The sequence below is a fragment of the Lolium rigidum genome, chromosome 3, assembly GCF_022539505.1.
Source record: "Lolium rigidum isolate FL_2022 chromosome 3, APGP_CSIRO_Lrig_0.1, whole genome shotgun sequence".
Lineage (NCBI taxonomy): Eukaryota > Viridiplantae > Streptophyta > Magnoliopsida > Poales > Poaceae > Lolium > Lolium rigidum.
This window is the reverse complement of record NC_061510.1, coordinates 88,526,250-88,548,856: the sequence shown is the minus strand read 5'-3', so window position 1 is coordinate 88,548,856 and position 22,607 is coordinate 88,526,250. Positions and strand designations below refer to the sequence as shown.

Sequence of the window (22,607 nt, the reverse complement as noted above, 5' to 3'; positions counted from 1 at the left end):
AATTAATCCAACTTTTTTCAAGGTTGATAGTTTATTTACCGAGGAAGAGTGGATCCTTCTCTTCTCACTTCAAAATTGATGATCTCCTGCTAGCTGCGCTCGCCTCCACCACCGCCAGGAAGCCACACATTGTGTCGTGTTTGTTGGCCATGGTCGCCGCCCTCATGTCCACCATGGCTTGCCGCTCCACAACCATGAGATGGCAGAGAAACTCGTCACAGTGGGTGGTCTCGAACGATGCGGGCAGAGCCCGTCGGAATCGTCCTCGCTCATCCCTTCGTCACATGCGGGCTACCGTGCCACAACCATCGCTACCCAAGCCTTTGCCATTGCAAAATGGGGCCTTAGCCAGCAAAGCCTCCACCACGGTCGCCTGAGTCACCCCCATCGTGGCCCGTGACTCCACCATCTGCTCTGTCTCGGCTGCAAGAGCGCCACCGCCCCCATGACAGCCCAAACGCTGCCCCACATTCCTCGTTCGCCATGTACACGGGGATCTTCTCTGCCTCGAGCACCTTCCTTATGGCGATCGCCGCCGCATTGGCGTCCTCTAGGACACACTCGTGCACCATCTCGCCAATCGTGGCCCACGTGGATTCATTGGTTTGTGGTATGGCTGGTTGGTAGGGTCCGTTTGCCTATCCAGCCGGAAGGCGCCGTCCTTCTTATAGCCACAACCATGACGGGAAACGACAAGCCGCGGGCGGGTAGTGTTTAATGCAGCAAACAACGGACAACGCAAGTGAGAACCGAGCGGCCACGCGGGAAGTCGGCGAGGCGGTTGGCGACGTGACGCGCCGACATCAACGCCCGACGTCCGTAGCGGCAAGGGGGGAAATAAAACTGAAAAGGCGTTGTTAGCACGTTGGGGTTTGTCCGCCGCCCCAAACATACCATAGGAGGAAAATAGTCCGTATCCTATTAGTGTCCGAACTAAGTAGTCGCCCCCAGATGAGATGTATGCGGTATCCCATCCCTATTGGCGTAATTTTGCCATGTCAACAAGCCATCTATATTCTGAAACCTGTTGTTACTGTCATTTGTGGAATCTGACATGGCTGCTGCAAAATCTGCTCTGTATCTCGGTTTTGGCTGTTGCAAACATCGCTCGATCTGATTCAACACGGTAAAACCCCTAATTCATTCAGTAAAGCGACCTGATTTTTTACTGGCAATAAAAGTAAAACCCTACTCGGACGAAATTCCGATAGCATCGCTGCTCGTGGATTTCAATCATCATGTGACTATATATCCCCATCATCTTGCAGTAGAATCTTTGGCCGTTTGGAAACAATTCGCAGAGCTGCCCTGAAATAAAAAAAATCACGCAGCCCTCTCTATAGATGTCCAAATTTTCGAAAAATTTCGGGTCTGAGATCTACAGGAGCGGGTTCCCCGCCGCCGCGCGCTGTGTGGCTTGGCACCGCAGAAGCAAACGCGGCTCGCCGCTCACCATACACAGCCCGAGCTGCGCTGGCAGCCACGCGAAATCCGCGTCCCACGTGCCGCCTTCCTTCTAGGTCGGTTCGCGAGGCGGGCCCCACCCCAACACGTTTCGTGTACCACCCGCACACTCCACCCCCGCTCCCCGCCAGGTGGGCCCCTTCCCACCCCAACCAATCAGAGCGCGCCGCCTGCCGAGCCCCACACCCAACCGCCTCCCCGCACCCACCGCCACTGACGCCTGTAACCCACTCCCCGGGCCCCACCCTGTCAGCGAGTCCGGGTAGGAAACGAACCGGTGAGCGAGGAGGCCCCGCGCGACTCGGGCTCGTCCTCGCCGGCTATAAGTAGCGCCCAACCCCCGGACCCTCGCAGAGGTTACCCTTTTCTCGCGTAGCCGCCCGAGAAAATTCCCCACCCTCCCGTGAAACCCTAGCCGCCGCCACACCCAAATCCAAATCCCGCCGAGCCAAATCCTCTCGCCCCGGCCGGATTTCTCCCGCGAATCGAGTTCTCCCCTTTGATTCGCGGGCCTCTCTCGGTTTCGGGAGGTATCTCGTTTCCCGTCGGCTATGTCGAGGTGCTTCCCCTTCCCGCCGCCGGGGTACGTGAGGAACCCGGCGGCCGTGGCCGTGCCGGTTCCCGTGGCGGACACGACCGATAAGGTTTGTTGAGCCATCGGATTTACACACGCACGTGCCCTGACATGCTTGCCTGTTGGTTGGTTGAGTCCCGATCGGATCTCGTGCTTGTGCGTGTGTGATCTGGGGGTCGCATCTGCGGGAGGTCGAGTCGCAAGAAAATTCAATCTTGCCGTCGGTTCGCTAGCTCTCTAATCGGTTAGATCGGCTGGAAATTTGTGCTAACTTAACCCCAATTGAGATTGGTGGCTTAGCGGATCTCCAGATTGCCGACCTTAGTTGCTTGATTAAATTGAAAATAATAACAAGAACTCAAATTAAACGCTTTATCTGGCAGATGGGCCTTGCGGCTCTAGTCTCACGCGATACATATCTATTTTCGGTAATCACATTGCCATTGCCGGTTCTACAATGCGCAGAAATAGTGTGATTAAATCTGCTGCTCTGCCAGTCAGCCAGATATGCCCAGAAAAGTGGTCGGTTCACAGGCTAGCTGGTCTAATTATGGCCAATAAGTCTTGCCTGCTCTCTAGTGTATTTGACTTCACAGCTAACATTGACAGAACCTCTGTTTTATTAACACCTTCAAAATCAAATGTTGTCTTTGGTATTGGTGATTGCTAATTCAGTCTCTTGTTTGGTTTTCTTGAACTATCTTTTGACACATTATAGGCTTCTGATGTATTAGAAGTTTAGAACGTTTTGCTATGAAGTTTTCTGCAGCATTTAGTAACCAAATTCTTCATTTTCGTCGGTCATCTTTTCTGTTTGTCATTGCTTGTTACTGTCATGTTACTTGTCTTTCAAATGTAACCTGTTACTCGATTATGCTAGTTTTGCTCTTCTTTGCAGCACAACTGCTTGCTTTCTTTTGTTTGGTTTGGTTTTCTTTGAGCTATATTCTTTCTGCCTGTTAATATATGCCCTGATTTTAGTATATGCCTATTGCCATCATAAACTTATGGTTCATATGCTATGCGTTGTATATTTGATGAGCCCTTGTTCTGTGATGTACAAATATGTGGGCTTAAGTTTGTACTGACATTGTATAGATGGGCACTAACTGTGTAACAAAAATATATATGAAGGATGTTGAGTTACCCTGTTGTGAAAGATGTGTATATGAGTTAAATGTTAACTGTAACCTGTAGCACTAATGTGCCAATGGATCGTTCATTTCTTGTGTGCTTTCCTAAGTTTATTGCAAAAATGCTGCATTGCATTCCCATCGTCTGTTCTAAATTAGAACTGACGATTCATCTGGTGGCTGAAGCTCCAGAAAGAAAGGGAAAGGGCTGACAGGAAGAAAGAGAAAAAGAATGAGAAGAAGGCTCTCAAGCTGGCTGGTGGTGAGGCTTCTAAGCACTCAAAACGATCTCACAAGAAGAGAAAGCATGAAGAGGTTAGCATTGCTGGCCAGGAGTCCAAAAATGCTTCCAAAGAACTAGTTGAGCAGTTGGAGAAGAGCGGGCTCTCGGAAGAGCATGGAGCTCCTTTCTTTACTCAGACTGTACATGGCTCTCCAGAGAGCTCCCAGGATAGCAGTAAGAGGAGAAAGGTTGTTCTCCCGAGTCCAAGTCAAAATAAGAATGGTGAGACATTCATGTTGTGGTTTTGAAGGTGTTTTTAGTATTCATTCATTCTGTGCAAGATTGGCTGACCATTAAAGATATTGCAGGGACTGTCTTTCGCATCAAGGTTAAGGGTTACCAGGGTCCTCCTTCACCCATGTTGGACAGTTCAATGGTTCCTCAGCAACCACCTGTCCAGCAAACACCACCAGGTTCATCCCTGTTGAGTAAACAGAACACAATCCAGCCTCAGAGGGAAGCGATTGTGAAATCAGCAGCAGTTCACCGGCAAAGCATTAAGAGTGATTCTCAAGGTGTGCCAAAACCGGTGGATTCTCAACTCCCCGCAAAGGTCTTTCCGAGAGTTAATCTATCTAAGGAGCCAAGTGTTCAGAAGGTTGCGCCACTCAGTACCGCTGCAAAGATGGTACAGAAGATAGATCCCCGACTTGGCTCTTCCTCTGCCAAGGTGATGAGAAGTGCTGATCCTTTGCCTGCCCAGCTAACTCAACGAGTTGTTCCTCCACCTGCAAAGGTGTCACAAAGAGTGGATCTTCCTTCTGCCCAGGTTTTGCAGAGAGTTGATCTTCCTCCTGCCAAGGTGTTGCAGAGAGCTGATCTTCCTCCTGCCAAGGTACTGCAAAGAGCTGACCTTCCTCCTGCCAAGGTGTTGCGGGGAGTTGATCCCCTTGTATCATCGAAGCAGCTTCAGAGAGATGCCTCTTCTGCTAGTTTGAAGGTGCCGCACAAGGAAATTGGTGCTACTGCTCTTCACCAGCCAGACAGGCAGCAGCTGCCTGAGCTGCCTGTGGTGAAGCAGCAGCAGGCAAACTCCTTGCACAAAGATGAGCCTTGTTCCTCTGGTAGGAACGCTGAAAAGGTGGCAGCACCGGAGGTGAAGCTGTCAAAGTCAGATCGGAAGAAGAGCCGTAAGTCTGAGAAGAAAGAAAGGAAGTTCGGGGATCTATTTGTTACCTGGAATCCTCCTTCGCTTGAGATGGAAGATGCATGTGGCCTTGGCGACCAGGACTGGCTGCTTGGCGGCACTACGAAACCTGATGCCTGCATCGGCGGCTGCACAGCAAGTGATGGTTCATTGCCGGTTCAATCAGTGGAGCAGTTCTCATGGCAGCCCAGGGCAATTCATTTGCCTGACCTAGATCTTTACCAGCTTCCATACGTGGTTCCATTTTAGTTGTGTGTAGGGTTACTGAGGTAGATGAGAAGTAGAGGAGAAGTAGGGAGAGAGCTGTGTCGGTGTGGGATATCTGTTTCCCGTCCGCAGTTTTCCAGCTTTGTTCCAGAGTTTTTATTCTTTGAGGACGATGAGTTTGGCAAGCTCAGAGTGTTGTTTATGTACTGGCCTTTTTTTCATGTGAACGAACTACAGACAACCTTGTATTTATGGTGTTTGTATTGTTGTATTACTCTGAAATAATTCTCATTATTCAGATAATTCTAGCCTGAAAATGTAATGTTATAGCCAATTCCAAGAACAAGAATCGAAACTTTCGACTGAATTACAGCATCAGGCACACTTTTCTTTAACTGAAGCTCTGCACCAAGCAGTTGTTTACCTGGATCCCTGGCAATGTACTATCAACTATCTTGTTGAGGACAATGAGAAGCTTCTTTGTGGTGGAAGCTTCTTGGTGGCACCGGTGTGATACTTTTTTTATGTACATGAGTTCGTATATTATCAACCAAACAAATGACAACCCAACTCATCCCAAAAAAAGAAAAACAAAAGAGAAGTTAATCGAAACTGGAGGATCGGCTGCAGCGTTCTCGCAGGTACTCCTCGAGCGGGCTGAGGTTGCTGTGCTCGGTGCTGGAGATGGACTCTGCGTCCTCCACGTCCAGCAGCGCAAGGCCTAGGTGCGACGTCACGTTCGCCGCCGGGTAGGTCTCGTCGTCCACCACGCAGTCCGGCTCCGCGGCAGCGATGGTCGCCGTGTCCTCCTCGCCTCGGAGCATGCTCAGTACCTGCCACGACAAGCAGATGTTAACATTAGCCTCGCCCAAACGGCAACAATTCCATTCTCAGAGACGGCGAGAGACAGAGACAGACCTGCGATATCCGTGGCCTGAGGCGCGCCGATCTCCCGAGGCAGAGCGACGCCGCAAGGGCCATGCGCCTGACCTCCGCCTCGTCGTGCTTCACGTCCAGGCTCGGGTCCAGCAGGTCGGAGATGTCGCCGCCGTTGAGGATCGGCGTCGCCTGTCACGTCAAGGAAACCTGACTGCGTCAATTGACCTATGCCTAGATACTATCTGCTGTACAATCCTGTGCAGGTTTCCAAATTCTCCAACCCAGGATTGCAACGTTGCATGATGAGGTTGGGGTCGGGGTAGGAAGGGGATTGGGAGAGCTTACCCACATGACGAGACTTTGGTGTCCCTTTGGTGAGCCGTCGCCGCTGATGGGCTTCCTCCCGGTGAGGAGCTCCAGGAGCACCACGCCGAACGCGTACACGTCCACCTTGTCCGTCACCTTGCCGTACATGAAGTACTCCGGCGCAAGGTACCTGCAGCGCGCGCGAGCAACTCTGTAAGCAACACTGACCGGAAGACATGGCGTACTGGTACTGCAAATGGAACTTGTGTTTTTGGGCGTTGCCGTGGCGCAAGAACACATACCCGAACGTGCCGACGACGTCGCTGTGCGTGAGCGAGGACGGGCCGGACGGCGCCCAGATCGCGAGCCCGAAATCAGACAGCTGCCACGATCAGAGTTCAGAGTTCAGAGTTCATACTCCTCAGACCTCAGCACACTATAGATACTGAAAGAAGGAACCAAACTTCCAAGAAACAGAAAACATATCCAAATTAACACGCCGCATCACATTATAGGTGTGTCCAAATTAAGACCGCGAGCCTGAAACCTGGCAACCGTCTCGTTGAATCGAGGGAGTTCATCATATTCGGCACTATACTAAATACTTCAACGAAATCAGCGAGCTTTTGTTTGTGTTGCTTGTAAACCACCGGCGGTTTCTTTTTAAATGAAATCGACGAGGGCTCGTTTGCTATTATAAAAACACACTAAATACCTCCATCAAGGAAAGAACAAAACTTGCAAGAAACAAAATCCAAGTCCAAGTTAAGACGGCGAACTACTAAAATACATTTCGCATGTGGTACCTGAGGCTCGAACTCGTCCGTGAGCAGGATGTTGGAGGACTTGACGTCTCGGTGGATCACCGGCCGCGAGCTGCCGGAGTGGACGTAGCTCAGCGCCTCGGCGACCCCGACCGCCGCCCTGTACCTCTTCTCCCACGGCAGCGTCGGCTTCGACTTCGACTTCTTCCCTGCGAATCCGAAAACATCAACAATTCAGAATTCACATGTACAGATCGAGCAGTACGTGGATGCAGAGTGTACTGAACCAGTGATGTACAAAAAAGAAAGTAGAGCATGTGGTACCGTGCAGGTTGTCTTCGAGGCTGCCTCTCGGGAGGTACCTGTAGACGGAGACGAGGTTGCGGCCTTGGACGCAGACGCCGAGGAGCGGCACGATCCTGTCGTGCCGCAGCTTGGTGATGATGTCCACCTCCCGGAGGAAGTCCTTGGACGCCTCCGCCGACGCCCTGCACAGTTTGATGGCCACCTGCTGCCCGCTCGCCAGGCTGCCCCGGTACACCCGGCTGTGCGCCCCCTTCCCCACCAGATTCTCTGCAGCAAGAACCGAGAATATGGTATTCTGATTGCTCGATCGTTGCGCGTGCGATGGGGGATCGGACGAGAAGTTTATTCACTCACCTGGGGAGAAGTGGTTGGTGGAGTCGTAGAGCTCCTCGTACCGGAACCACCGGCACCGGGAGGGCACGCCGGCGAGCAGCCGCCTCAGGTCGGCCGCGAGGCCCTCCAGCGGCGGTTCGGGGGACGCCGACGGGGAGGGCCGACGCGGCAGGCTCATCACCCAGTGCACCACCGACTGCTTGCGCGACTCCTGCTCCCCCTGCTTCGGCAGCGCCACGCCGCTGGCCGTGCGCCGGAGCAGCGGCCACCCGAGCCTCTGCTCGACCACAGCGGCGGCCTTGTCGTCGCAGGGCTTCGCCGGCGACGGTGCGGCGCAGTGGCCGCAGCTCAGCGCGTCGAAGTCCACGGACCGCGCGCTCCGGTTCGGGTTCGGGATGATCACCTTGGGCTCCATGCCCACGCTCGGGTGCAGCAGCGTGCGCAGCAGCGGCTTCGGCTCTGCCCCTGGAAGACGATCGACGACCAAACCACCCGCCACTCCCGCTTTAATCACTGACCAACCGATACTAATAGCTGCTGTGATTGGGAGACGCTGGGTACTCTACTCACCTAGTGGGGGCTTGGGGGCCTCCCTGACGAAGATGGCCTTGCCGCTCTGGATGGCGACGACGCTGGTCGTCGGCGGCAGCTTCCTGGCGCAGTACTTGGCGAGGCAGGTCGAGCCCCTGTGTGCGCACGCAAGCAAAGTAAATGGATTACTTTTTTGTAGCAGCTGTTAACGAACGATTTAATTAGGTGAATGAACAGTTGGATCATGCCAAGCTTGCTTGCTTGCTGCGACTGACTGGTATACTGACCCGAAGGAGTACTTCTTGTTGGCGCCGATGACGACGACCATGGCGGCGCAGAGCTTGGCCTCCTTCACCAGCACCTTCTGAATCGAGCTCCCCGGCGTCACCCGGCCGACGAGGACGATCTGCAGAGAGACAAAATAGCATCATCAGCAGCTGCACGTGAACGCAACCGTCGCCGACGCTACGGCCGGCGCATCGGTCCATTCCTTCGTAGCAAGAAGCAACTACTGCGTGACGCCACGGATGCTCACGTACGTCTTTCTCGCTGCAGATGGCCTCGTACTCCGCCAGGTACTCGTCCAGCGTCCTGATCAGCGTCAGCGCGTTCGTCTTGCACAGGTCTCCTGAGAAGAAGGTGCCAAGAGAAGTAAAGAACTAACACTTGGATTGAAATGGGGGTGAATCCGTGAATGAATCCCAGCTGCCGCTGCGGCCAAGTTCTTGATGGGATTAGTGGTACCTACCGGATTTGCGGTAAATGTGGACGGCGACGACGCGGTCGCCGCTCCTCGCCGCCTGGTTGAGCGCCCACTGGAGCACGTCCTTGCCGGCGGCGTCCATGTGCAGCCCCACCAGGATGCATCGCCCGACGCCATCCCCAGCCATCTTCCTCCCACAATCGGCCAGCGGCAGCTAGCTCCGGGAAGCTCGAGAATCAGTAGGAATCAATCGCACTTGCTCGCAGGACGATCGATTTGATGCTCATGGCAGCACGCGCCGACGCAGTTAGCTCAACCACTAACCGCCGTGGACCTCCGCCGTAGGCGGACACGAAGCCCGCTTACCGCAGCCAATGCAGCGCGCGTGTGCGACCCGGAACCTCTCCGCTCGAATAGAAAAATGGCGCGGCTGTCGTCGGGCGGCCTCCCGGAAAGCGAGTTCCGTTAAACGAGAAACTCGCCCCGAAGCCGCGCCGCGCCCGCTTTACAGGCCGATGATCTACCTCGAACCGAAAGGGGGGATGGGGCGGGGAAGATACAGTACAGGCGCTAGAAACCAGAGCGGCAAATGTATGCTGGCAATTTAAGCGGAAGATATGGGGCGAGAGTGGCAGCAAGCGACAGGGGTAACTACCTAAAATCTGGTTGGGTTGTCAGGCCTCAGGCGCGGCACGGGAGCATAAAGATTAGTTTTTCATGGCGCCACGCCACGCCGCCGGTCGTCACCATCGCCGGGGGCTCCGGCTCAACCACTCCAACAAGAAATGCCGCGGGAAAAAGGCACGACGCCGCGGGCTGAAGTTGAACGGACCGGGACGGTCGTCGATCGTCGCGGTCCACGGCTGCGAGCGAAACTGGCTGCTGTATTTCTGTGCCGCCGGCCGGTAACGGTAAGCCGAGGCTACCGACCGAATAGGGACGGCGACTGAGAGATACGAGCAGGTGAAAGAACGAGGAAGATGGACTGGGAGTGGAGGTGATGCAATGCTATGGGATATTGGGATATGGTCTACGGGAGAAAAGTATTTCTATGTGTGCAACAGGATCTGAGATGATGAGATGGAGAAAGGTGAGCTTGGTGGAGGAGATTGGAGGGGTAAAGAAAAAGGTGAGAAGATGGAGAAGTGATTGACCAAGTTCCGTTGGTGATTAGTACATGATCTGGAAAACAAAAAGGAGACCGATAATAGTCTCGCATCCCACATGGCTCGAAGAGATAAAGGAAATTGGAACACTCTTTCGGAAAGAAAAAGGCACCAAACTAGTATTTCTTGGGATTATAGACTATAGATCAAGATTGGAATTGGCACATGATACACACCTTTCTGCAACCAGGATGTCCGAATTTGCAACAGGGAGCCAGAATTAGTGCACTTCAGAGTAGGGCTGTGCTGCTGGACTCGCGTTGCAGAAATGGTATTGTTAGGTGTTAGCATCGGCACCAGCATACTTAGTACTGCCGTATCGCACACGTACTATATAGCTGCATTACAAATTCAATCATGCTATGGGTCGTTTTCATTTCGTAATTTTTGTTCGACCATTTCAACTATTTTTGGAGCGATTTTCGTCCGGCCCATGGCCGATGTGGACCGCTGGTGGTTTAGTATCGGCATGATGATGATTTCTTTAGCGTTTGTGTGATGGTTTTCAACCACTAGCGGCCCCATCCGTACGTACGTTGTTGCTTGTACGTGTACATGTATTGCTACGTGAGGATATCTGCAGATACGGGAGGCGTGGTTAGACCTGTGCTAGCTCATTGATGATGCTTGCAGTGGCGGTCCAGGAAACGTCACTTTCATGTTCACTCAACCTTCAGACGAACAAGTAAACACGGGGAGTGGAAGTCAGCAGGATAATTCTCAAGATCAACGCACGCCGTGATAATAGGTCCACTAATGTTTTCTTATTTCACTAAAATACATTTTATTATTTAAACTATTTAAAAATTGCACCTGACTTCTATATAACTAAGAGGCACAGACGCACCACAAACCAATATTCGAACACATAAATAGAAAGGCTCAATACAAGCACGAAGGAAACTGTATCGTCACCTAGAGCAGTAGAGGTCCAACCATGAGATTTACACCCTCACCTATGTTGGATAATAAAATCATTTATCTTGTCCTTTAACCATGTAGACACCTTCGTAAATAGGTTGTGGTTCTCTAAATGTTGAAGAGACGATCATGAACGGAGCATACCCGTCACCGGTTGATAACCTGCAAAAGAGACGATTTTTTTATTATCATTTCGACATAGCTAAAGCGACCAAATAACAACAAACGCTTCCACCATAATAAGTATTTCAAACCTATTAGCCACCCCATTCAGCCAATTGCCAAAATATTAGCAACGCTACAAGGCGGGTATAAGGTAGAACCTATTTGGACGATTGACCAGATTTAGCGAATTGGAGTGAAAGAATAAGCGTTTAATAGTCTCTTCATGATTAAAAAGACACACTTCATACTTCTCTGCCAATTACAGTTTACAAGATTGTCTTTGGTGAGAATTACTCCTCTACGAAGATACCACGCAAACTCATTTGTCTTTAGTGGTATCTTTATTTTATAAATCAACTTGTTATTAACAACCGGCTCAAAAGGTTGGATTAATGCTTTGTACATAGAATCCATCGAGAATCTACCATTCTCATTTAGATTCCACCGAAACATATAAGAGCCTTGCGTCAACCGGACAAAACCAATCATTGAAGCAGTGCATTCCAAGATGCAACCCTAGGTCCAATGAGATTCCTTCTCAACCTTATGTTCGGCGGGGAACATCCCATGACCTTAGCTAAAGTATAAGTTTTGTAACACACAATGCTATATATAGCTGGACATTGTTCCCAAAGAGTGGTATTGCCTAACCATTTATCCTCGCAAAATCTTATCTCCGATCCATCCTTGATAGAGAAAGAACGGTATGGAAAGAAATGCTTCTTCATTGCCATAAGGCCAACCTAGAAATGCGAATCCCCAGGTTTCCATTAAACTTGAAAAAATGATTGTGGGAGAACATACTTTCTTCTAAGAATGGTTTGCCAAACCCTATCCTCGGTAAATATCTTTGATAGCCATTCTCCCCTTTCGGTTAGATGCTCCTATGCAACCATCACCGACCTAACCGTCGTCGTCCTCACGCAGCCCCGTCATACCCCAAGTTCCTCTCCAGCCGGTCCATCGCTGCCGACTATATCTAAGTCCGGACCCCTTCTTCTGAGTCGACGATAGCACCACACCCCAACCCTAAGTTTCTGTGGCGGGTCGAACTCCAGCGAGGCAGGTGACCTCTTCTCTCACCCATGTATGCTTTCTAGTCAAGTTGGGTAGCAAGGTACGAAAGACATGTGATAACTGCAAGATATTAGCAACGCTACGAGGCGGGTATAAGGTAGAACCTATTTGGACGATTGACCAGATTTAGCGAATTGGAGTGAAAGAATAAGCGTTTAATAGTCTCTTCAAGATTAAAAAGACACACTTCATACTTCCCTGCCAATTACGGTTTACAAGATTGTCTTTGGTGAGAATTACTCCTCTACGAAGATACCACGCAAACTCATTTGTCTTTAGTGGTATTTTTATTTTCTAAATCAACTTGTTATTAACAACCGGCTTAAAAGGTTGAATTAATGCTTTGTACATAGAATCCATCGAGAATCTACCATTCTCATTTAGATTCCACCGAAACATATAAGAGCCTTGCGTCAACTGGACAAAACCAATCATTGAAGCAGTGGATTCCAAGATGCAACCCTAGGTCCAACGAGATTCCTTCTCAACCTTATGTTCGGCGGGGAACATCCCATGACCTTAGCTAAAGTATAAGTTTTGTAACACACAATGCTATATATAGCTGGACATTGTTCCCGAAGAGTGGTATTGCCTAACCATTTATCCTCGCAAAATCTTATCTCCGATCCATCCTTGATAGAGAAAGAACGGTATGGAAAGAAATGCTTCTTCATTGCCATAAGGCCAACCTAGAAATGCGAATCCCCAGGTTTCCATTAAACTTGAAAAAATGATTGTGGGAGAACATACTTTCTTCTAAGAATGGTTTGCCAAACCCTATCCTCGGTAAGTATCTTTGATAGCCATTCTCCCCTTTCGGTTAGATGCTCCTATGCAACCATCACCGACCTAACCGTCGTCGTCCTCACGCCGCCCCATCATACCCCAAGTTCCTCTCCAGCCGGTCCATCGCTGCCGACTATATCTAAGTCCGGACCCCTTCTTCTGAGTCGACGACAGCACCACACCCCAACCCTAAGTTTCTGTGGCGGGTCGAACTCCAGCGAGGCAGGTGACCTCTTCTCTCACCCATGTATGCTTTCTAGTCAAGTTGGGTAGCAAGGTAGGAAAGACATGTGATAACTGCAAGAACACAGATCAGTTGTAGCTAGTTTCGCAATAAGAGTATCAAACCACAAGAAGCTACTGGTTAGGGTCTTAATGCCCCTTGCTACTTTCTACTAAAGATTACTTAATGATTATTTTCTAATCTCAATATGATTAAAGGGGGTGTTGTAAATGGTTGCAGGAAAAGTAAATAAAACAATAAAACGTTGTATAAAAAAGGTTGGAACTTAATAAGACAAAGTGTTCTCAGGGAATATTGGATCCACCTCTAGCACTAGGACTCATGTTAATTAAGATAAAATATGCATTCAAGCATGTTGTGTGTGTGGGAGAGCTTCGTAATAAGATGCGCCCAGAAAGCCACAGACGGCGCCAATTGACGAGGGATTAACTCGTCAATGCCTACAGATTGTAGACTTAGGGTTTCGTAAGAAGTAGAGGGCAAGTAGATCTCGAAGGTTTCAGCAGATAAAGGTGCTCGACTAAAGGTTACGGTGGTTCTGTTGACAATAGATTCGATCCCTTGCTTTTCGCTCGGCTCCCCTTTATATAGGAGGTGGAGCCGAGACTTTTCGTGCCGTATAAGTTACAAACTGTGAGAGGCGTATTGGGCCTTTCCTATATTGCTATCATATTCCTACTACAACTCTACTTTCCTTATCCGAGGTTCTCTGGGCCTCTAGGCCTCTAAAGCTTCGGGTCCATGGGCTTCACGTCCTCTTCAGATAACCCGGGTACCTTATTTGGCATGCCTATTCGGCATACCTATGACAGTCATCACATATCTAAATAACCACAGCATCCAGCCTTCTGCAGCCACATATTAACTAGTGCTATTAAGGGGTGTACCCCATGGTCATTGATATGAGCTTTGTGAATCCCTCTTATCCCCCTTATTCATGGGTCAAAGTGCCGATACGGTAATGTCACTTCTCTCCGTTCGCTTTACCACACTTCAAAGAGTAGTTCCCTCTCAAGACCAATAGGCAACATTACATGCTGCACAACATGTAATAACAAGAGAGAAAACTAACACACATTAATACTTTGTAAAACCATAGATCATCTTAGATTCATCTCATATTCATGCTAGGGTTTCTCCATCTTCCCAAGAATTAATAAGACTACTCACACATGGAGACAATCAACAACATCATCATAATCTTGTGGAATGAATTAAAGGAATGGAACGAATTCAAATACAAATTCACAATAGCAATCAAGATTACAACTATGGTTGGAGGATGATGGTGATTTAGGTGCAGCGGTTGATGATGATGAAGGGTATGATGCCTTGTCGTCCGAGGATCCATGTAGCAGCCCGGATCTTGTCTTCCCCAAAGTTCCCTCTTGAGATCTGATCTGGGGAGGTGTTTCTTGGTTTGGTGGAGCTGTGTGTGTCTGATCTCTGATCCGTCTGCGGGAGGTGAAAGTATTTGACGAGGCGGTACTCATGGAGGGAGGTACGGGCGGATGGTACGGGCAGGCCTTGCTCGTACCGATGCCCATTAAAGCTCCTGGAAGGTATCCTTGCGTTGTCCTTTCACCAAGGCACATTATTAAGTACAAAAATGATTTCTATCACGTCAAAATGCCAGAAAATGTCAGTTTTCATTCATATTTCATCATTGACTTATTATTTTAAGATTCTGTGTAGACAAGCATAAAAGAGCGCGGTAGCGCGGTGAAATGCAAAAATCCTACAACTACTTGATGATAACTTGATAAAATAGTAATGCAAAAACATGCTAAAAATGCACTCATCAACATGCGGCGAGGAGGGGTGTGAACAAATAAGATAGAGTGGCACCGACCAACATGAATTGGAACAATGATCGAAATTTGATGAGAATTAGCATACCGATAACTTTTTAATATTAAGTAAAGCAATGAAACTTGGGTAGGACGAAAGAGAAAGAACATGGGTGTGCCATTTGCTGGTGTCATACAAAATCCCCGAGGGTCGATCGGCACACAGACTTTGCTTTGAAGGAAACATGCTAAATCATGCTTGGTAAGAGCATCTCCATAAGCGCTCCCCATAGCAGTCCTAATAGCAATCTGGGGGTCGGGCATGTTTTTTGGGCCACACCAGCGTGTCCCAAAAGTAGCAGGCCAGTTTCGGTGCCCAATAGCCAACCCCTTCGCGTGGGGTGACGAATGGGAGCGCCGGCGCCTAACGCCACGTCGGATGGAAGCCCTCGGCCCCACCTGGTAGCCGCTGAATGAGCGATCAACATAATTACCTAGCCATGAGTGCTGGAGATTAATGTCGCCACCGCCCACCTACCTTCGCCTACCTCCGGCCAAGCAATAATTGTGCACCACTGCCCCCACGCTTGCCTCTGGGTATAAAATGAGTGCTTGGGCACTAGATCCTCCTCACACAAACCCTAACGCTGCCGCTCGCCGCACACCATCTCCCCATGCACTCCATGGCCGGTTCTACGGGACGCGACCGCGACTGCCGAGGCAGAGGCCGGGTTGCAGGATTCCCACCCCTTGAACGCTCGCCGTCGCCAGACAACTTCCTTGAGTTCTTAGAATTCGTCATCCTCATCAAGGATAACCCTTTGTGTTCGAAAAGGAACCAGGAGAAATTTGAGCAATATCTCACCGACCGGGAGCCGGATAGCGTGCACTTGCGGGAAGCCAGTTGCTGCTTCTGCCGGTGGCTTATCGAGGTGATGTTCGACGGGGAAGGCCATATGTTCCTCGACACTGGCTGGGAGAAGTTCGCCCTTGCCCAAAGCATCGAGATCGGCTGCTTGGTGAATTTCAAGTGGGAAGGCAACAACGAGCTCCTGGTGAAGGTGTTCGACGACACATCCTGTCGTAGGCACTACCACGACAACAGTAGCAATGACGGTATCGCCGATGAGTAGGTTTACGGATGTTCTTTCTTTGCAGCAAAAGTGGTAACGTACTTGAAGCCACTAGGTTAGGTTTCTAGATGTTCTTCCTCTGCAGCGATAAAGGATTCACCCTAGTTTGGGTGATTGGGCGTTCTTTCTTCGCAGTGAAGAAGGCGAGGACAATCATCAGCCTCTAGTATAGGTTTCATCGATACTTCAAAATTTGCAATTATTTAAAATGAAGCATATGTAATATTTTTTTCTCAAAATGAAACCTATCTAATATTTCCAACTCAATAAAATTTTGTTTTGTATTTTTGAGGATTCCTTATTGGGGTCGCCGGTGGGTCCAGACACTCTCCAAATTGAGGAGAAGGTGCCGACACCCCATAGCGCGCTGCCGGCACACCTGTTGCTGCCTATTTAGGACGCGTCAGATGATATGGTCTAAGCAATCCAAACCAACAAAAAATGAATCATGCTAAATCATACATGCCACCCCGAACGCGCAATCCCTATAGCAAGTAAAAAAAATTGAACTTAAAATCGGCGGTTTTAATTAGAATTTTCACAAAGTTTGACAAATTTAAACTAAAAACAATAAATCCTAATCTAATGACAATGGTCGAACGCGCCGAAGTCGAGGCTGTTGGCGCCGTCACCGTCGTCGCCTTCGGCGAAAGATCCGAAGTCGAAGTCGGTGCTCTCTTGGGGCATCCTCATTCTTTACCACCGTCACCGGTGCGTGCGCTGGTGCCGGTGAAGGGGCGTCGTGGTAAATGAAAATATTGTTCTCCAACAGTGACCACAAAACCACCATTCGTTGCATCGCCGCCTGCATCTCCTCTTCGATACACTTGTGCACCTGCAGATGCTGCCCCAGCGCGTCCTCTAGGTCGTCAGCGCCGCGGTACACCTCCTGCATCTCTAGATCTTCCTCCAACCAGTTCTTCTCCAGTGCGGTGGCGGAGACGGCAGAATCGACAAAAGGAGCAGCACCCTGGGGCGACTGAGGTGTGGACGGCCACGTGGCGGTGAGTGCACCTCCTTATTCACCGCCGCCTCCATCTTTATCAATTGAATGCACTTTCTTTGTGGGATTAGGTTCTCTTTCAGTATGCCATTGACTATGATGATGCAACATGCTTTCTAATACAGTTTTACCCGTAGAAACACCTCCCGCAGCAGAATCTATCATGCTTCTATACATTATGTTTAACCCATTATAGAAAGAGTGTAGGATAGTCCACTCATTAACTCCATGTGATGGGCATGTTCTAAGAATGTTTTGAATTCTTTCCCACATTGTTTCTACATGTTCATTATCATGTTGTCTAAAAGACAATATGCTATTTCTATTTTGTAGGATTTTAATAGGTGGATAATAATTTTGAACGAAAGCCTCTTTAAGATCATCCCAAGAATTAATACTAGCAATAGGTAAAGACTATAATCATTCTTTGCCTTTTCCTCTAAGAGAAAATGGGTATAATTTAAGCTTAACAATACCGTTTTCCACTTTTTAATATTTTTGCATATCACAAATTTCGTAGAAATCATGTAAATGCACAGATGCATCTTCACTAGAACTACCGCCAAATTGTTTCCTTGTTATAAGAATTAATAACCATGACTTACTTCAAAGATTTCATCAATTATCTCAGGTGTAGGAATAGGCTTAGCAATAAAATGATTATTAGGAGTGTTTGTGTGGTCACACAATTTAGTATTTCTTTCCCCATGATTTTTAGAAGATATTTGCTACTACTTTTAATGTGTTTTTCAATTTTTAAGAAAGAAAACTAACAAGCAAAACTAAAAACAAGAAACAAAGACTAAAAATAAGATGAATAAAATACGACGCAAAATCTAAACGATATGGGAGAGCTCACATCGATGTTACCTCCCCAAGTTTTGGTGAGAAACAGTGCCAGAAAATACTGGCAGTTGCTGTGGTGTAACTCTTCTCAGTTCCATGGTAACTGCGGTAGAAAATACACTTGATGATGGCTACTAGCAACGCCAAAATGATCTTGATACGTTGGGGCTCCAAGTGCGGAGTATTGTAACAAGGGAGTATCATCCCCACAAGGGTGACTCGAGGGTTTATATCGAACTCTCGGAGAACTAGATGGAAGAGTGTTCTTTTCTCTCTTCTTCAAGCAATCCCGCAAGTAAAGTAAATGCCTTGTGTCCCCAACTTCACCATGTGGTTGTCAAGCACAAGGTTTCGCCTGAGTAAATAATACAAGTAGTAATAAAACAAGTAAAAACTAAACTAGATGAAATAACTAAGTAAAAACTGTAAATATATTGATTTTTTTGGTGTTTTGGATGCAAATAAGAAAAGTAAATATTTTTGTATTTTCGGATTAAAATAGTGCAGCAAATAGAAAACAATGTAAAATCAATATAAAGGTGTTTCTTATGATAAAAAGTGGACCGGGTTTCATGGTTTCACTTGACTATTCTCTCGAAAAGGTTTGGTGGACAAAAAGCAATTCATCAATGAGTATGAAGGTACAGATAATATTATATGTAAGGCCATAATTAATATGGGCATCACGTTCTAACACAGAGATGATGCAACACACTTCTCTTTTACTCCACAAGAAAGAAACTTCATCAATCTTGTATTAAGAATTAACAGAGCATAACAATAAGTACTTTGACATGAAGTTTGAATATCAAATATGCTACCTTGAACAAACAAGATCATCATTGCTGTCACATGATAAACATAGCACATGCATTCACTTTATCCCTAGTGAGGTAGCAAAAGAAAGGAGAAGCCATAACAGATCATTAACATATTGTCACTATCCAAAACACTAAAACCATGCTACTCCATCTAACACACACATCACTCCACACACGTTTGATGTCTACGGGAGCTTCTATTCTTGTAGACAGTGTTGGGCCTCCAAGAGCAGAGGTTTGTAGAACAGCAGCAACTTTCCCTTAAGTGGATCACCCAAGGTTTATCGAACTCGGGGAGGAAGAGGTCAAAGATATCCCTCTCATGCAACCCCGCAACCACAAAGCAAGAAGTCTCTTGTGTCCCCAACACACCTAATAGGTGCACTAGTTCGGCGAAGAGATAGTGAAATACAGGTGGTATGAATGAATATGAGCAAGTAGTAACGGCGCCAGAAAATAGCTTGCTGGCGTGTGGTTGATGGTGGTAATATGGTAGCAAGTAGTAACGCAAGAAAACAAGTAAACAAGCAGCGATAGCAGATATTTAGGAACAAGGCCTAGGGAATAGACTTTCACTAGTGGACACTCTCAACTTTGATCACATAACAGAATAGATAAATGCATACTCTACACTCTCTTGTTGGATGATGAACACATTGCGTAGGATTACACGAACCCTCAATGACGGAGTTAACAAGCTCCACAATTGAATGTTCATATTTAAATAACCTTAGAGTGCATGAAAGATCAACACGACTAAACCAAGTACTAACACAACATGCACACTGTCACCTTCACACTATGTAGGAGGAATAGATCACATCAATACTATCATAGCAATAGTTAACTTCACAATCTACAAGAGATCATGATCATAGCATACGCCAAGTACTAACACGGATGCACACACCGTCACCATTACACCGTGCAGGAGGAATAAACTACTTTAATAACATCACTAGAGTAGCACATAGATAAATTGTGATACAAAACACATTGCAATCATAAAGAGATATAAATAAGCACTTCACTACGCCATTCATAACAGTGAATAAGTATTATGTGAAATATAGCCTAAGAGACCCACACGGTGCACACACTGTCACCTTTACACACGTGAGACAAGGAGTCTCCGGAGATCACATAAGTAAAATTCACTTGACTAGCACAATGACATCTAGATTACAAGCATCATCATATGAATCTCAATCATGTAAGGCAACTCATGAGATTATTGTATTGAAGTACATCGGAGAGAGATGAACCACATAGCTACCGGTACAGCCCCAAGCCTCGATGGAGAACTACTCCCTCCTCATGGGAGACAACAGCGTTGATGAAGATGGCGGTGGTGTCGATGGAGAAGCCTTCCGGGGGCACTTCCCCGTCCCGGCGGCATGCCGGAACAGAGACTCCTGTCCCCCAGATCTTGGCTTCGCGATGGCGGCGGCTCTGGAAGGTTTCTCGTACCGTGGTTTTTCCGTATCGTGGTTCTTCGCATCGAGGTTTTAGGTCAAGGGGCTTCTTATAGGCGAAGAGGCGGCGTCAGAGGGTCGAAGAGGCGGCGACACCATAGGGTGGCGTGGGCCACACCCAGGCCGCGCCGGCCTATGGTCCCGTGGGCCTGTGCCCCCTCTCTGGCGGTTCTCGGGTGTTCTGGATGCTTCCGGGCAAAATAGGATGCTGGGGTCTTGATTTCGTCCGATTCCGAGAATATTTCCTTACTAGGATTTCGGAACCAAAAACAGCAGAAAACAGTGGACCGGCCCTTCGGCATCTCGTCAATAGGTTAGTTCCGGAAAACGCATAAATATGACATAAAGTATGCATAAAACATGTAGATATCATCAATAATGTGGCATGAAACATAAGAAATTATCGATACGTCGGAGACGTATCAGCATCCCCAAGCTTAGTTTTCGCTCGTCCCGAGCAGGTAAACGATAAACAAAGATAATTTCGGAGTGACATGCCATCATAAACTTGATCATATTGTAAACATATGTAATGAATGCAGCGATCAAAACAATGGTAATGACATGCGTAAACAATCTGAATCATAAAGCAATGACTTTTCATGAATAGCACTTTCAAGACAGGCATCAATAAGTCTTGCATAAGAGTTAACTCATAAAGCAATAATTTAAAGTAAATACATTGAAGCAACACAATGGAAGATTAAGTTTCAGCGGTTGCTTTCAACTTGTAACATGTATATCTCATGGATATTGTCAACATAGAGTAATATAACAAGTGCAATATGCAAGTATGTAGGAATCAATGCACAGTTCACACAACTTGTTTGCTTCTTGAGGTGGAGAGAGATAGGTGAACCGACTCAACATAAAAGTAAAAAGAATGGTCCTTCAAAGAGGAAAGCATCGATTGCTATATTTGTGCTAGAGCTTTTATTTTGAAAACATGAAACAATTTTGTCAACGGTAGTAATAAAGCATATGAGTTATGAAAATTATATCTTACAAGTTGCAAGCCTCATGCATAGTATACTAATAGTGCCCGCACCTTGTCCTAATTAGCTTGGACTACCGGATCATCGCAATACACATGTTTTAACCAAGTGTCACAATGGGGTACCTCCATGCCGCTCGTACAAAGGTCTAAGGAGAAAGCTCGCATTCTGGATTTCTCGCTTTTGATTATTCTCAACTTAGACATCCATACCGGGATAACATGGACAACAGATAATGGACTCCTCTTTAATGCATAAGCATGTGGCAACAATTATTATTCTCATATGAGATTGAGGATATATGTCCAAAACTGAAACTTCCACCATGAATCATGGCTTTAGTTAGCGGCCCAATGTTCTTCTCTAACAATATGTATGCTCCAACCATTAAGGTGGTAGATCTCTCTTACTTCAGACAAGACGGACATGCATAGCAACTCACATGATATTCAACAAAGAAAAGTTGATGGCGTCCCCAGAAAACATGGTTATCGCACAACAAGCAACTTAATAAGAGATAAAGTGCATAAGTACATATTCTAAGCTATATATTGCAAAGGTGAATGATGGAAATTTTAAAGGTAACACTCAAGCAATTTACTTTGGAATGGCGGAGAAATACCATGTAGTAGGTAGGTATGGTGGACACAAATGGCATAGTGGTTGGCTCAAGGATTTTGGATGCATGAGAAGTATTCCCTCTCGATACAAGGTTTAGGCTAGCAAGGTTATTTGAAACAAACACAAGGATGAACTGGTGCAGCAAAACTCACATAAAAGACATATTGTAAACATTATAAGACTCTACACCGTCTTCCTTGTTGTTCAAAACTCAATACTAGAAATTATCTAGACTTTAGAGAGACCAAATATGCAAACCAAATTTTAGCAAGCTCTATGTATTTCTTCATTAATGGGTGAAAAGTATATGATGCAAGAGCTTAAACATGAGCACAACAATTGCCAAGTATCAAATTATCCAAGACATTTTAGAATTAATACATGTAGTATTTTCCAATTCCAACCATATAACAATTTAACGAAGAAGAAACTTCGCCATGAATACTATGAGTAGAGCCTAAGGACATACTTGTCCATATGCTACAGCGGAGCGTGTCTCTCTCCCACAAAGTGAATGCTAGGATCCATTTTATTCAAACAAAACAAAAACAAAAAACAAACCGACGCTCCAAGCAAAGTGCATAAGATGTGACGGAATAAAAATATAGTTTCGGGGAGGAACCTGATAATGTTGTCGATGAAGAAGGGGATGCCTTGGGCATCCCCAAGCTTAGACGCTTGAGTCTTCTTAGAATATGCAGGGGTGAACCACCGGGGCATCCCCAAGCTTAGAGCTTTCACTCTCCTTGATCATATTGTATCATACTCCTCTCTTGATCCTTGAAAACTTCCTCCACACCAAACTCGAAACAACTCATTAGAGGATTAGTGCACAATAAAAATTAACATGTTCAGAGGTGACACAATCATTCTTAACACTTCCGGACATTGCATAAAGCTACTGGACATTAATGGAACAAAGAAATTCATCCAC

General features: G+C 47.2%; 2 protein-coding genes across 3 annotated transcripts; one reads left to right on the top strand and one right to left on the bottom strand.

Annotated features, from left to right (window-relative positions):
* Window positions 1-1,863: 1,863 nt before the first annotated feature.
* Window positions 1,864-5,111, top strand: LOC124701917. Its single transcript, XM_047234018.1, has 3 exons — window positions 1,864-2,108; window positions 3,358-3,676; window positions 3,763-5,111. The coding sequence occupies exons 1-3, from the start codon at window positions 2,016-2,018 to the stop codon at window positions 4,848-4,850; spliced, it is 1,500 nt and encodes a 499-aa protein (XP_047089974.1). The 5' UTR covers window positions 1,864-2,015; the 3' UTR covers window positions 4,851-5,111.
* On the bottom strand, window positions 5,080-9,821 carry LOC124701916 (protein kinase STUNTED-like). Of its 2 annotated transcripts, XM_047234017.1 has the most exons (11): window positions 8,676-9,821; window positions 8,467-8,552; window positions 8,215-8,333; window positions 7,967-8,082; window positions 7,418-7,861; window positions 7,082-7,330; window positions 6,800-6,966; window positions 6,296-6,375; window positions 6,033-6,183; window positions 5,727-5,876; window positions 5,080-5,641 (listed from the first exon to the last, which is right to left on the bottom strand). In XM_047234017.1, exons 1-11 carry the CDS (start codon window positions 8,815-8,817, stop codon window positions 5,411-5,413), a joined length of 1,935 nt encoding a protein of 644 aa, XP_047089973.1. In that variant the 5' UTR covers window positions 8,818-9,821; the 3' UTR covers window positions 5,080-5,410. The 2 variants fall into 2 exon arrangements, with proteins under 2 accessions (XP_047089973.1, XP_047089972.1); XM_047234016.1 differs by having other exon boundaries at window positions 5,617-5,876; window positions 8,467-8,555; window positions 8,676-9,820.
* Between the last annotated feature and the right edge of the window lie 12,786 nt (window positions 9,822-22,607).